The sequence below is a fragment of the Notechis scutatus genome, chromosome 7 (assembly GCF_049901735.1).
Source record: "Notechis scutatus isolate UNSWTSFEM ecotype Mainland chromosome 7, rNotScu1.2, whole genome shotgun sequence".
Taxonomy (NCBI): domain Eukaryota; kingdom Metazoa; phylum Chordata; class Lepidosauria; order Squamata; family Elapidae; genus Notechis; species Notechis scutatus.
In genome coordinates, this window is record NC_142015.1 from 15,144,941 (window position 1) to 15,160,877 (window position 15,937).

Genomic DNA, 15,937 nt, shown 5'->3' on the forward strand with positions numbered 1-15,937 from the left:
TTCCATCAGATTAAATGAGAAGAGTTGAAAATATGTGCAATGCTGTACATTTTAAAAATCATCAGGTTAATTACTAGGAAGGCACCTAAAAATTATCTGCTCTAGCTGGATAGGATCCACTTCAGTTAATGTGGCTTAAGAATGTAGACAAAGTGATTAGGGAAGAGACATTGTTGGTTGCCCATCTGGTTTCTTCATCCTTGCCCATTTTGGCTACTCATTTCTACCATCAGCCTCTTAGATAGTACATTTTTTCAAATTGCACTTATATTATTTGTTTTGAAATTTATCCAACTGAAGGAACAATACCATGAGTAAATAGTCTGATACCACCAGATCAGTTCACTACCAAAATAAGAGGCAGGTAGAAACTATCTTTCCTATGGCAAAGAGACTGGTTTTTAGCCTGTAACTGTATATAGTGTGAATGATGAAAAGGACACAAAAATGTGATCCTGAATTTCACCATAAATAGGTCTCGCATATGAAAGTCTAGCAGTCCCTTGAATTCTTTCCTAATAGCTTCATTTTACTTTGCTACAATAAATTAACTTTATCCATGCTTTGTCATCGCTGGCAGCCTGTCCTTGTCGTTTCTTGCTGAGTGAGCTGCCACCAATTTTATTTCAGTTTCATAATCATCCAGTGGGTTGGATCACATTCAAAGATTCGTGGCTGAATATCAATTTGCACTGAAACATTCATTTCAAGGGGCTTTTCTGACACTTTAACCACACGGTCGCACTATTTTTATGAGGTTTCTTTTGGGACCCTGGTGACACCCTTCAATCACGTTGCTGAATGCTGCTGATGCTGTGCCAAGAATTAAGGTACGGCTTCCTACCATTTGGAGGCAGTGCAAGCATAAAAATAGGATCAAACCAATTAAAAGCAAACCTTCTCATATGCCTCCAAGATCTCATCTATATCTGAAATAGTTTTGCTGTTTTGCATCTTCATTGCATCCATTGATGCTCTTGTCTTTCTCCTAATGTTGAGGGTGGTCCTCATTGTCAAAAAATTGCACACATATATACTGTTTTATAAAGGAGTACTGCACAACCAGGCACAAACCTGCCAAATATTGGACAGGTTTAGATGGAAATTTGGCATGGATGTATGAGTAGTCCTTGACTTATGAACACAATTGAGCCCAAAATGTCAATTGCTAAGTGAGACAGTTGTTAAGTGAATTTGCCCCATTTTATGAACTTTCTTGCCCCAGTTATTAAGTGAATCATTGTTGTTAAACTGGTAACACACCACTTATTAAGTGAATCTGGCTTCCTGATTAACTGCTTGTCATAAAGGGTGATCACATGACTCTGAGACATTGCAACTGTCATAAATATGAACCATTTGCCAAACATCTGAATTCTGATCATGTGACCTTGGGGAGGCTGCAATGGTCGTAAGGGTGAATAAACAGTCCTAAGTCACTTTTTTCAGTGGCGTTATAACTTTGAACAGTCATTAAACAAATGGTTGTAAGTTGAGGGGTACCTGCATTTATATCTTTTTTTCATCTCTACAAGGTAGATCAGATCAGGAAGCGGATTCCACGGAATGATTAGAACGATCTTTTATTGAAAGAGGTCAACAAACAGAATTATGCAGGTCTGTCCATGTGTTTCTTCTCTTCCCATCCTCTTACACCACTGGGAGGTGGCAAAGAAGTGAGTCTAAGTCTCTTGGGAAGACTCTCTCAACTCTTCTAAACTTAACACATGTTTTTTCTGCACCTGGTGTTTCCTTAATAATCTTTGGTTAATCCAGGGTCAATCTCCTTGTCTCCTTATATATGTGTTTCTAATTAGTTGTGTTCAAACTGAGATATGCATTAAAGAGAAAACTGTATTCAAGCTTTGATCCAATAAATCTGTGCAATTGTACTGAATTGTTGTTGCCTATTATCCTTCTCATCCTTCCTATTACCTTCTCCTATATTGGTATCTTATGATTACATTACTTAGTTGTTTGTATGTACACTGGGAGTTTATCCATTGGAGACAAATTCCTTGTGTGTCCAAGCACATTTGGCCAATAAAGAATTTTTCTTGTCTTCTTGTCTTTTGTGGTGATCATGCTCAGTGGGACAAGATCTTGAGAGCAGAGATAGATATTTTCCCTTCTAAGAAGTTGCACTCTGGCTTTGCAACAACTTTTTCGTTTTTACTTAGATATCACCAGTGGCCAATAACCACTTATATGCAAACTTATAAAAAGATTCTCATGTAATTAAAGTTGTCCTGATTTAACATCCTCATGAGAAATAATATCTTCTAAGCTAAAATCTACAGCAAATGATCCAGGAGGAGTTCTGCCTCACTAAGATGCTTATCTGGTGGTTATTTCTATTTTAGCAGGGGTGGAGAAGGAAGATCTTTTTTAGTCACTGACAGAATGAAATTACTCAGTGGGTTGGAGTAGGGGTCTCCAACCTTGGCAACTTTAAGATTTGTGGACTTCAACTCCCAGAATTAAAGTTGCCAAGGTTGGAAACTTCTGGGTTGGAGACTTGATTATACTTATGAATAGATTGCCTATGGGTGTAAAACTTTGCATGGATCAATATAATGAAATATGGGATTCATTTGCATAAAATACAATAGGTTAAAAACATGGTAGTTATATAAATGTATTAGAATTGATTGCACACACACACACACACAGACACAGACACACACACAGAGTTTACATTAGATAGTTATATACAGGAAAAGCCCAACTAAAAGTTGCTTACAATTTAATTTTGAAAGTTTCTTAAAGTGGTTTGAATGGTTTTATACTGAAGAAGTAAAATTGATAATATAAACACAGGGTTCAAATGTAATTTTTCCAGTTGGATTTCCTTAACCAGAGAAAAAGACATGGGCCCAGCTACTCATATCTTGGTAGTACTGGACTACTGTGAGTCCTTTGTGTAGGTTTGTCCTCAAAGGCACTTCAGCTGGTGGAAAATGCCGTCTCTTGTGTGCGAGCTGGAGTGAGATATTGAATTCACAGTAAACAGATCTTAAGGGAGCTGATGATATTGTTGATGTTGTTATTATTGTGTACATTATATATATATTTTAAAAACATCCTTGTTTACCTATTAAAATGAAGGCTGGGAGGGAAAAGGAGTACAAGTATTGGAGCAACTGCTCCTTTGCATAGGTAATAGAGGTTACTGGGTGATTTTCCACTTGCCAAGATGTTCTAGGGATGGTGTGGTGGCTCAATGGTTAAGACTCTTGTTGGCTGGAAAAACCAACAGCCTTCAAAAGTATGCAACTGTGAGTAGATAAATAGGTATCACTTTGGTGAAAAGATAACAGCATTCCATGATGTCATGCTAGCCACATGACTGTAGGAATGGCTTCGGACAACATTGACTGGCTCAATGGCCTTGAATCAGAGACGAGCACCTCCCCCTATAGTCGGCAATGATTAATGGAGTAAAATCCACTCCTAAAATATTCTTGGTCTTCTACTAACAGATGAGGAATATATTCCTTCACACTGCACTGCTGAGTGTTAAATGTCAGCAAATTTATTTCTGCTTTTAGTTCAACATGATGTTTGAAATTCTTATGAACCTACTTATGAGTCTGCTTAGCTTAAGGGCCATTTTCAACTTGCCAAGTTTTGCCATTCAGTTTTTTTAATACCAGCAGTTATTGACAAAGCGGGACGAATTAAGGGATGGCATCAAGATCATTCATAGGAAGATCTGTTAAGGCCAATGTTTTTTGCAACTGGCCACACACACACAGAGGACGATCCTATGCAGAAGACATGTTAGTTTTTGAAATACATGTAGGCTGTGATGAATGTGGTTAGTGAATCCCACAAAATGGTTGCACTATTCAGATTTGCACTATGCAATGTGATATTTCTATGGAAAGTAGAGTAATTGGTTCTAACTCAAAGGAAATAGGCAATTCAATCAAGCTGCCCTAAATCAAATTTTGCACAATTCGAACTCACGCTAATTGTGATCTATCTGTAATCAGACTGAATAGTTTTCAATCAAGTCAATAAAACAACACCCTGATGCAAAAATATTTCAAAATCTGTAGGCTTGTCTTTCCAAATAGTCCACTTACTGGGATTTTGACTTCACTGAACAGGGATGGAAGTATGATAGGCTAAACATATCAAGTTCCTTTAGCCATTCATCATATGATTTAGCCTCCAGGTCCCCATTAATATAATCTTATCTGTTAATGGACCCTTTTTAATCATTTCTGCTATCTAGAAATATCATATATAAGCTGGGTGGCCATAAACATTTTCTAAATAAGGCATAAATAAATCTAAATAAGGCATAAATAAATCTTATCTTTGAGTGAAGTATTTTATAATTATACAGCAAAGGGAAAAAAAATCAGGAATAGCTTAATTTACAATTTCAATCTCTTGATTGCCATATATTTAGAATAAGTTTTTTCATGCCAGTATTTCTCCTCATCTGCAATTTGCAAAACACACACACAAACACACACACACAGAGTCATGTACGAATATAAGGAGAATAAAGGAATATATAAACAGAGAGCATACCCCACTCCCTTCTCTCACTGAAGATATTACCTAGTCAGTAATGAAATTCTACAGGAATACACCCAACTCAGGGAGTACCAAAGAGTCCACATTTCAGCTGTAAACTATAGAGTTTATCTTCTAATAATATAAGGAGAATCCTATTTCAATATCCAGATTTACATAGATGCCAATTCTATGTTCAAATGCCATACAAACAGTGGTGTTGTGAGAACAATATTAGTTAGACAGTCATGATGTACAGCTTTCTATATTTTGGGGCCATTTTGCAGCTGAATTACTCCAGGAGACGGACCATGGAAAAGAGGGCTGTTTTCATGAAAAATATGTTATTGAATTGCTTGCTAAATGAATATATTCACAACTTGCCCAAAATGTGGAAAATATTTAGAGTAACAAGTTTTAATTTAGATTAAAAACTATGCTATAACTATCTATTCCACCCTGCAGCTTTAGGAATAATTGGGACAAGAAACTTAGAATGCCCCAGAGTCTTTTTCAAACAGTGCTAATTGCATAAATCTGTATTAATTGCTGTACAAAAGTGTGTTTTGGAAAATCTGCCCAATGCCTTTTTAATTCTTTGGCTGTTAGAGCCAAAGTGTTATGAATGGTTGGATGTAAAAATGTAGCCTGCAAGGCAGAGTCCTACATGGTTTAGGTTTTTTTTTGCCAGAAATCCTGAAAATATATCATCACTTCTCACAGTAACTGGTGGCAGTTAGGACAAGTCCTACATAAAGTTAAATGCATCTGCTGAATATCCAAACATTAAATGTATATTATAATAATTATGTCCCAAATAGCAGGAGATTCTGATATAGGGTTAGGGAACAGGTGTTAACGTCTTAAAAGACTTCTTGGTGAATTCATGAGATCTAGGCAGTTTGGGAAAAGGATAGGAATAACAACAGCCCTTAGACATACTACTTCACAGTGCTTTACAGCCTTCTCCAAACAGTTTACAGAGTCAGCCTATTGCCCAGAACAATCTGGGTAGGGGTGGGATTCAAATTTTTTAACAACCGGTTTTTGTGGGCATGGCTTAGTTGGTGAGCGTGGCTTGGTGATCATGTTATTGGCTGGGCGTGGCCAACTCAACATCACTCACATCGAGGCACGCATCTCCTTGCCTGGCCTCTCATGACTGTGGGGATGCTGCAACAGTTGTAAGTGTGAAAGATGGTCATAGGTCACTCTTTTCAGTGCCATTGTAACTTTGAATGGTCACTCCACACAAGCAAAGTACCAGCAAAGGAGGGGAAAAAAACCCAGAGATGTTCCTGAGACAGGAAGTCTAGTCCTGCCAAGAATGTAATAAGGGTTAACGGAGAGGCAGTTTCTGTAAGCAACACCAGAATGTTTCCTTCCTGCCTTCCTTACAGGATTAGGCCAGTAATTTCCTCTAACAACCGGTTCTCCAAACTGCTTAGAATGTTAACAATCGGTTCTAGCGAACAGGTGCGAACTGGAAGAATCCCACCCCTGAATCTGGGCCTTCATTTTACTGACCTCGGCAGGATGGAAGGCTGAGTCAACTTTGATCTGGTCAGGATTGAACTCCTGGCAGTGAACAGTGAGTTAGCCTGCAATACTGTATTCTAATCCCTGCACCACCATGGCTCCTAAAGATATATATCAGCTGCTTTACATAAAAGTTTATGCATGCCAATAATTCTCTTTATCTGGATTTTGCAGAAAGTATCTACAGAGAGATACATAAGAATATAAGAAGTAGCCGATTTCAACATCCAGTTTCTGCTAGAAGTATTGCACTGTTTAAGGCATTGCCACATCAAGATTGCCCTTAAACATTTCAGAATGTAGACAGAAGAACATTCTTGCTGGATCTAAGTGGTATCTCAAAGAGTTTTGAATTTTATTTCTAATTCAAATAGCTAGGTGTCATTTGAAAACTTTTAAATAGGACAATATGAAGACTTGTTCTCCATATCATGCCAATATGGAGCTTCATCTAAGCGTCTTAAGAGATCTTTCTTGATCAATGGATCAATTAGAAGGCAACAGACACAGTTTGAAGAATCACATTTATATAATCAAGACTGGGAAAGAAGCTTGTTAAACAAGAAAACAGATTTAAATTGGCATGAAACAATCTAAAGAATTCTTTCCCATACAAATACTGTATAGTGAAAATGGCACCAAAACCTAGTGCTGTATTGAGGTCCCTTGGTGGTTCTTAAAGTTTTCTAGCAAACTTAAAGAGTTCTTACAGACCAATAGATTTTTTAATAGATGGAGGGGGTGATCCCTAAAATCAAAATTTACATACATATTAAGTATAACATACACAATTCCAAACTTTTCTTAAAGTTGTAGGTGAAAAGAAACATTCTTCTGCAGTGACAATGACTTTTCAAGGAATAATTTTTGAGGCAGAATAAAATTTTAACACTTATGACACTATAAAAATTGTAGTGTGATTAAAGATATTTGGAATGCAAATTAAGATTTAAAAACTCTTATGGGCATTTGGGACAAAATTTGGTAAGAACACTTGGAAGCTTTAAGATTTGTCTCAGGTCGAATTATACTATTAAAACATACCATTAAAAATATTATACCAATTATATCACATACATTATACCAAATTTGTATACCAAATGATATTATATCAAAACCATCAAGATTTACATCTAAGGATTGCTGAGAGGAAGGTGATAATATTGAAACAGACTAGGCCATTTGATGGGCTTGTTCAAAGATCCAGTAGTTTTAGAAATGATATTTTTGTGCTTAATAGTACAGCTTTATAGTTTGCAGCTCCTATAATACCAGTTTTAAAAAAAATATTAATCCAGGGCTTTAGCATTTCTTAACTAGCACAATATTTTGCTATCTCAGATTTTACTATTTTACACATTTAGCAGTTCAACTTTTAAGTATTGTAGGCATTTCTAGAATTTTAGTATTGGCATTTCATATTCTACTTTAGCTTGAGTTATTTTACAAATGAAGGTGAATACTGTATATGTGTCCCAGGATAATGTTGCAGGATCCAAACTGGGCCAGTCACTTGGACCTGAGATTTTGTCTTCTGAGCTGAGATATTTAGAAAGCCATTTAGAACAGGCACCATATAAATACCACACACAGAACAGCCCACTCTCTGCTAGAGAGAAGTTCCGTGAAGATGGGCTCCAGCATGAGTCCAAAAGCTTGGAAGACAAAACCTCTGATCCGGGTGACTGACCCAGATTGGATCCTGAGTTATTTTAATTTGTATAATCTGTGCAGACATTTTCTCATTTTTTTAGGGTAACAGTAAAGATCTCAGCATTCTGGCACCCAGTCCTTAATCGCTTTAACATTAAGTATTATAAAATACAAAATACAAAAGTAAATAAAGGAGCAGTGAGGAGGGAGGGGAGAGGGAAAAGAGAAGTGAGGAAAGGTAAGGAAAAGAAAAGAAAAAGAAGCATTGACTTCAATTGCCTTAAAGTTTCTAACAAAGGGAGGGAAAATCCATAGCCTTGTAGAAAGAAATTCTACAATTTTGGAGAAGAATAAAGATTAAAAGGGGGAAATAATTCTGAACCTTTATTACTCCTTTAGAAAATGAACAGAAGAAAGGATGATCTGAAAATAACACTGTCTAACCCATCAATTCAATTTTTTTCTAATCTTCTCCAACAAGGTATAGAAACTCTTTAGAGTTAGACAATTCTTTGAGTAGCATCCTTGTCTTGGACGCTAGGTGGCAGATGATGTCCTAAATATAAGGGTGTAAGTTAATTCCAAATGTGGGAAATTTCCATCAGAGGATTTTGATTAAGAAAAGAAAAAAAGAAAAGAAAAGAATGAGATCTTTCACTTTGGAAAACTGTCGGTTTGGATGCAGGATGTAGAACATGTTGTTGCATTAATACTATAGAGGGAACTGGTAATGAAGAGTGAAAATAGGTTAGGGATCTATATTTTTTTCTTTCTAACTTTTGGATCAGCTGAAAAGCAGAGCACTTGGGACTGAGTTGCATCTGGCTGACCCAGAAACAACTAGGACAGGCATATTGTGTTGAAGCCAACAAGGAAGGGAGTGAACAATATAAACAATGTCTTTATTGCTTCACATAATGCAGCCATCAGATCGACCCTTTGGGGCAGAAGCCCAGGGCTTACTCTGGAAGCAATGGCTTGCTGAATTTTGAAGCAGTGCACTCATTTACATTACCACCTAAATGAGTAACCCCAAAGCCATTACATCCGGAGTTTAAAAGTGGTAACTGCACTACTAGTTTTATGCCAAAATGGGAGTGGGTCTCTCTGCACTGGGGTCACTCAAACACTTAAAAGGAACCAATTTATGAGTGATAGAAGGGGATCAACATTTAATGACGGAAAATTCAGAATGCCAGGGTTGGCCGTGTCATGATGATATCAGGAAGCGTATTCAAAGCAAGAGCAAAACTTTTTGCTCTCACTCCGATGCCTCAGCAGTTAAAGATGCTGAGCTTGTCACCTGGAAAGCTAACAGCCCAGCTTCGAGATCCGAGTGCTGCATAATAGGCTGAGCTCCCATTCCTGCCCCAACTCCTGCTCACCTAGCAGTTCGAAAGCATGCAAATGCAAGTAGATAAATAGGTACCACCGGGGAGGTCAGTGGGAGGAGCGGCCCCCCGCACCTTTGATATGAGCAGTGCCCCATCCCCTCCACCTTTCCCCACCCCCCCCCCCCCACCCCCCCCCCCCCCTCCTTTACCCCTCCCCCCCCCCCCCCGCCCCCCCCCCCCCCCCTGCCCCCCCCCCCCCCCCCCCCCCCCCCCCCCCCCCCCCCCCCCCCCCCCCCCCCCATCTTTTTGATGACCGGAGCCCGACTCACCGGGAAAGCAACCAGCAAGCCGCACCGGAGGACTTTTCCCAACCGTCCGCGGACCGGTGTTGGGGACCCCTGATATAGAGGGATGCTGACCACATGACTATGGAAAATGTCTCCAGACAATGCTGATTCCCTAGGCTAGAAATGGAGATGAGCATTGCACCCTAGAGTTGAACACAACTGGACAGGGAAAAACTTTACCTTTTTTTTTTTTTTTACTATGTAGCTAGAGCAGATTGCTAGGGTCTTTATGTTCTCTAATTAGTTGGGATCAGCTCAGGAAAGTGTGCTATTTAAAAACACTGGTAGCCAAGTTGCAGATCAGGAAAAAAAAACCCACAAGCAAGTTTCTACTTACTTACTTCTCTTACTTTCTAAAAATGGTCTTCCTCTGGTGAGTTTGAAACTTTCATTGGTGAAAGAAATAGGTGCTCCCTTCCTTCTTATCACAGCTAAGAGCAGCTGCAGTGATGGAACAGGGTGAGTCTGGACTTTTCCAATTGAAGCTGCTTTGTACCTTTATTGTTTGAGGGTTTATTTCTTGGCTGACTATCCCAAGACAAGGAAGGAATTCTTAACTGAGTATTTCCCTACAGCCTCTTCTTCGATGTGTTAACTTAAAATTCCTTCTTGTCAACATGAATGGTTACAGAGAACACCAATAAATCAAGAACTTTTGAGTTCCGGTGCTTAATGATTGTGTCATTTGTACGCATCTGTGAAATAAATCATTTCTGTCATATTCAGACATCTTATTGGCTTTAAAGCATCTGCCTTATGTTCCCTCTGTTGCCAGGCACAGTGATTTTTGTAGTTTTTAAACAGGCAAAAGCAGCATTAAACCTGCTGCTCCCCTCCAAGTTATAACCAGAATCTAGACCAGGGTGGGCAATTCTGGCAAATTTAGGACCTGTGGACTTCAACTCCCAGAATTCAGCATGGCTGGCTCAGGAATTCTGGGAGTTGAAGTCCACAGGTCCTTACCATAGTTGCCCATCCCTGATTTAGATGAATCCAGAAAACATCACCCTGGCTATCAGCAGATCTTGTTTGCCTTCAGTGATAATGTCACATAGCCAACTCTGTTTGGCAATGTAATGCTTAGGATATTTGATTGACTGAGAGCAGTTTAAAATGAGAAGTCTTTGGCTATGTACTGGTGTAGAACGAATGCAAAAAATGCAAAAAAAGTAAAATTAGGAAATACTTGGCTTCTCCTGACAAAATTGGCTTCTCCTGACTATATTACATTATGTTTTTGTGTAGTAAGCGGAACTTAATTATCTTTATTCTAAAGGTGTTTTTTCAAAAGGCAACTGGACTTTCTTTATTTCTCATTCAGGAAACTTCTTCAGTTCATCCAATGTGATCCTTCACAACTGAAGAAGCTTCTTGGATGACAAGCAAAACGTTTTCAAGCAAAAATAAAGTCCAGTTGCCTTTTGAAAAAACATCTTTGGGACAACCATGACCTAGATGACTGAGAATTTCCATAGACATTAATGATCCTTAGGTTTTAAATTACTTGGGTCCCTGAATAAGGATATTGGAAAAATCCTCTGTTGATAGTCAGAATACATGTACACTTAACTTTCGGCTGATCAAACCCTTGCCCTGCTATTATATGGCAGAGTCCATCCTGCAGAATAAGACGCCAGATTGTACTTGATGATCTCTAATGAACAAAGCCAAGAGCCCTACATGTATGCTTAAAATTAAGGCTGTAAAACAAATTCACCATTATTTCTTAATTGGGGCAATCCAGGGTGGCCTGCATAAACAAATCCCGTTGTTGCACAGACAGAGAGCAATGAATGGGGGTCTACTAGTGCTGTCATTTTGTATGCAATAATATGCAGGTCAGGTCAGGTTTTAGAATGACCTATTTCCAGGAGAGGTCATTTGGTCAGGGAAGGTCAACTAAGGCTTAACAAGGTCAGTGAATAATTTGGTGGCACAGAGCTAGGTTTGCATCCCACTTCAGAGTTTTCTTTTTGTTTTGGTCCCTTAGTGTGTTAGGCAGATCCCGCAAGTTGGATTATTGTGCAATTCAGTATTGTGTGAGATTTTAGAAAATAAATTTATTGAGTAATCAAGTCAAGCAACTGGGAAAGGAAGGGGCAGCTATACAAAATAAGCATAAGTTAGGCAAAACAGTGAACAAAACCCTGAGGAAAATGGGAATGGATATTAAATGCTGATTTTCCTAGAGTATATTTTTTAAAAGATTGCAAATAATAGTATAGGGAATGGAAGAATACTTGAAAACATGGACTAGATTTTGTTCTGCCTATTTCTAACCCCAACCTTCCAGCACAAGTCTTTTCCAAACAGGATAAAGAAGGTTGCGTACATTCTGGAGCAGATCAAGATATGCAAAGCATCTGCTAGGTACAAAAAGAGCAGTGTATGTTCTCCAAGTTGACTTCTCCAAAATGCAAAAAGACCCACAAAGGGTTAATCTCTTAGACACACATGTTGATTTTGCTCACCATAAGATGCTGAAAAAGCCAGGAGCGCATAATATTGGTAGCATGTTTTGGGAGGACTCCTCGTTTGTTCTTTGACTTTTTATCTTCACTGTCAAGAAGGGAGGTCAGGTCCAGGTTAACCTGCAGGGCAGGCAGAAGAGAAAGAAAAGCTTCAACAACAATGCAGGTTAAAAGAAAAGAAGAAGAAGAAGCCTGGGTTGCCATGGCAACATGGTTGTCAATGTTAGTCCCATTTAACAGTGGCTTCCAGGAGGACTGAGACAGTGTGGTGAGAGACAACAGCACAACTTAAGAGAAAGTGATGTTCATTTGGAAATTAAAGGGGGGAGGGGGAAAGGCGGTAGCCTTTACTTCAAGAGGGAGTCAAAAAAGGCAAGACTGGGAAACAGTGAGGTCTCATAACTATAACATGCTTTTTTCCATCTGTAGAACCTCAATGGATAAAGACTAGCATTCTTGAATCCAGGAGAGACTTTAGCTCTCACTAAGCCCATCAGATAGTTTTTTTTTGGTTTTGACTTAAGAAGTCATGTGATCCCAGCCATTTTAACCTACCCAATAAACTACAGTTAAAATAAACCATGCTTCAGCTTGATGTCTAAATATGTAGATAGTTGAACCAAGCTTATGAAATACTGGACTTACGAATCCTCTATTTCAAAGATAGAAAAGCTAAGGGACCTTTCTCTCCACTGTGTTCTTTGTTACCTACTAAGGTAAGATCTGACTTTGGTGCAAGAGGGTCCAGGTGGAAATTTCTTCCATTCAAAAGTTTAACTCAGAACTTCTAAGTCTCTTTATTAACTTTCATGTGAGTTGATCAGGTTTCAAACTTTCCCAATAGTTACACGTAACACTATCAAGTTACCAAGCCTATTTTTATGCCAGGCATCACAATGTGTCAATGACACCCTCCAGTTTTTTTGAAGGTGGAGTCCTTCTACCCAAGTCTTGACTCGATATAAAGAACACAGATCTTTCCCACTAATTGTTGGCTATTGAAATGAGAGGAATTCTAACTTAGGCATCTTTTTTCTCGTTAGGGGCCTCAAAGTTAAAACATATGAAGAATGGTTGCAGGAACTGGGCATGGCTAGTCTAGTGAAGAGAAGAATCAGGGGTGACATGATGGCAGTGTTCCAATATCTGAGGGGCTGCCACAGAGAGGAGGCGGGCAACCTATTTTCCAAGGCACCTGAAGGCCAGACAAGGGACAATGGATGGAAACTGATTGAGGAGAGGTTCAATCTAGAAATAAGGAAAAATTTTCTGACAGTGAGAACAATCAACCAATGGAAAAGCTTGCCTTAAGAAGTTGCAGGTGCTTCAACTGAAAGGACAATTTGGCATCTTCTCATCTTCTCAAATGTCTGGCTCCTTGTTGGAGGAATATTTTTCCTTTTGGGGAGCCAGATAAATAAGAGTGGCATGGGAGAAGGATGGTCCTGGAAATCTATAGGAAGGGAAATTTCTACTCCAAGGTGTTCCTTCTCTGCCCCAAGAGATATGAGCAGTATAATCAATGATGTAGCTCTTTTTAAATTATTGATAGTTGAGTGAGAGTTATTCTAAAGCAAAATAGTCAACTTAATCCTTGAAGAGGATTGGATCATCCATTACCTTCAGCTTTTCTAAACAGTCAAAGACACTGCACTATTGAAAAATAAGCAGTTTGCAGACTGATTTCTTCTTAGCGGCATCTTAGTGGGAAGTGCAATGGTTAGATGAGCTGGGCTGTAAACAGACCACTGCCTGACGGAAGCCTGTGCGAAATGTACCATTTGAACACTTTGGTAAAACATTGGGACTTTCTCAAGCATTCGATAGTAAACAATAGTAACTATCTGGAATACTGCATCATTCTGAATGCAGTGTTTCATGTCTAATGATAGCAGTGTTCCAATATCTAAGGGGCTGCCAGAAAGGTGAGGTGGGGTGTCAACCTATTCTCCAAAGCCCCTGAAGGCAGAACAAGAAACAATTGGTGGAAACTAATCAAGGAGAAAAGCAACCTAGCACTAAAGAGAAATTTCCTGACAGTGAGAACAATTAATCAGTTGAACCGTTTCATTCCAGAAGTTGTGGGTGCTCCAAAAGTGGAGGTTTTTAAGAAGAGATTGGACAATCATTTGTCTGAAATGGCATAGGGTTTTCTACATAAGCAGGGGGTTGGACTGGAAGATCTCAAGGTCCTTTCTAACTCTGAAGAGCAATGCTTCCCTTTTGTAGATCTGTGACTGCAGCACATCTTCAGGATCAAATCATTCTCTCATTCATTACTCATGGATATTGTCTGTGGACAAGTCTTTGCAGCAACTGCTGCCTTTGGCCAATGCAACTATATTGTGCATAGATTGATAGTTGACCTAATGCAGTTCTCCCTCCCCCTTCTCCTGTTATGAACAAACTCCAGTTTTCAGCCACCTTTGAATTCCAAGTTACCTCCAATTATATTGCCTTATAATATCCTTCAGTCTTATTAAACCCTTCGAAAATATGTAATTCTCAATTATCTAGCTACCTGAATGGACAGGCAATACCCAGAAGCAGAAGATAGCAAAGAAATATCTTTTTAAAAAGTAGTTGAAAAAAAAAAGACAAAGAATTGGGAAGGGAGAAGTTTTAATGAGGTTTGCAGGAAATTGGAAATTTCAGCATCCAGTTTTAAGAACACACATACACCCACCTACTCTTTTCCCCCCTAGTTCTTCATAAAAAACATTTCTCCTGCATGAATTAAACATCAGGATGGCAGCCCCGTGTCAGGTATAAATGATTCCCTCAGGTGCCGCTTGCGATGTATAGCAAGGCCAGGGCTGAATAAATTACCCAGGCAATATAAAAGTGACATTAAGAGTGCTTGTCCAGGGCTCCATCCTTCCCACAATATTCCCAGCCTACTTGTATTCAACACATCTGATCAATTTCCCTCTAAGATCTGAGCTAGATTTACACATTTCAGAAGGACTCGGATCTGGTATTTGGGGCTCGCTTTTCCCCCTCTATGCTCCCACTCAGAGAGAGCTAAGAATTAGGAATCTCACCGTGGAGTGCTGTATTTCTCTAGTTTTTTATTAAGCGTTCTATAAAAAAAGAAAGGAAACAAGCCTTAATCCAGAAGGTGAAAAAGGAAAAGCCTGGAGACCTTAAAAAGAGTTTGGAGACTGACTAGGTGCAATGGAAGTCCCAATAGTGCTGAATCAGTAGGAAGCATTGGCACATCAATGCACAGGTTTTTTTTAATGATTCAAGCTTGTGTAGCAACTGCTGCTATGATTTGCTTCTCATTAATACAAAATAGGACAGTTAAGAAGAGGGAGAATAACTGGGATACATTTCAAGAAGCAGGTAAGGATTTCTGCCTACAAAAATCCGGTGGGGAAAACTAACAAGGAAGGCTGTTTTCTACCAGCACAAGATCTTAATTATTCATGCCTCTGTTCTCTGAATCTTTGTTGGAATGATTTAAATGCCATGCGGCTGGAAACAGGTTGTATATTTCTTTGATTATAAGTATTAAAGGTGGTGTTAGAAATGCAGCTGGACTCCTGTTCTGTACCCTGATCCACCATTAGGATGTTAATATAATGGAGCAGCTGAATGAGGGCTAGTGGTAGTGGGGACCCTGATATGTTCTTCCTTGCCCCATTCTTTCAAGAATAGTGATTGTTCAGATTGAACTACCATGACTGGACTGTAAGAATTAAGGTTAGAGGATATTTGGTGTTCTGAGAATAGTGTAAAACAAATACAAATGAATAAAACAAATGGATCATAGAACAAAACCCTCCAGAGTTCTCACTCAAACTCCAGAGTTCTCACTTATCATTATTTAGATATAGTAGGCAAAGGTCCAGATCTCAGGAGGAGTCTACAATGCTGGGAAGAGAACAGGATGACCTGTACCAATGTAGCAATAGCAATAGTAATAGCACTTAGACTTATTTACCGCTTACAGCCCTCTCTAAGTGGTTTACAGAGTCAGCATCTTGCCCCCAACAATCTGGGTCCTCATTTTACCTTGGAAGGATGGCAGGCTGAGTCAACATGAGCAGATGAG

General features: G+C 39.0%; 1 protein-coding gene across 7 annotated transcripts in view; it reads right to left on the minus strand.

Moving 5' to 3' along the window:
- The window catches only part of PKNOX2 (PBX/knotted 1 homeobox 2), a 276,614-nt gene that overhangs the window by 7,590 nt on the left and 253,087 nt on the right, over positions 1–15,937 (minus strand). For all 7 annotated transcript variants that reach the window (XM_087969713.1, XM_087969720.1, XM_087969715.1 and 4 more), the window contains one exon: positions 11,878–11,997. In XM_087969713.1, the coding sequence (XP_087825839.1) occupies positions 11,878–11,997 (120 nt within the window). The remainder of the gene's footprint in view (positions 1–11,877; positions 11,998–15,937) is intronic.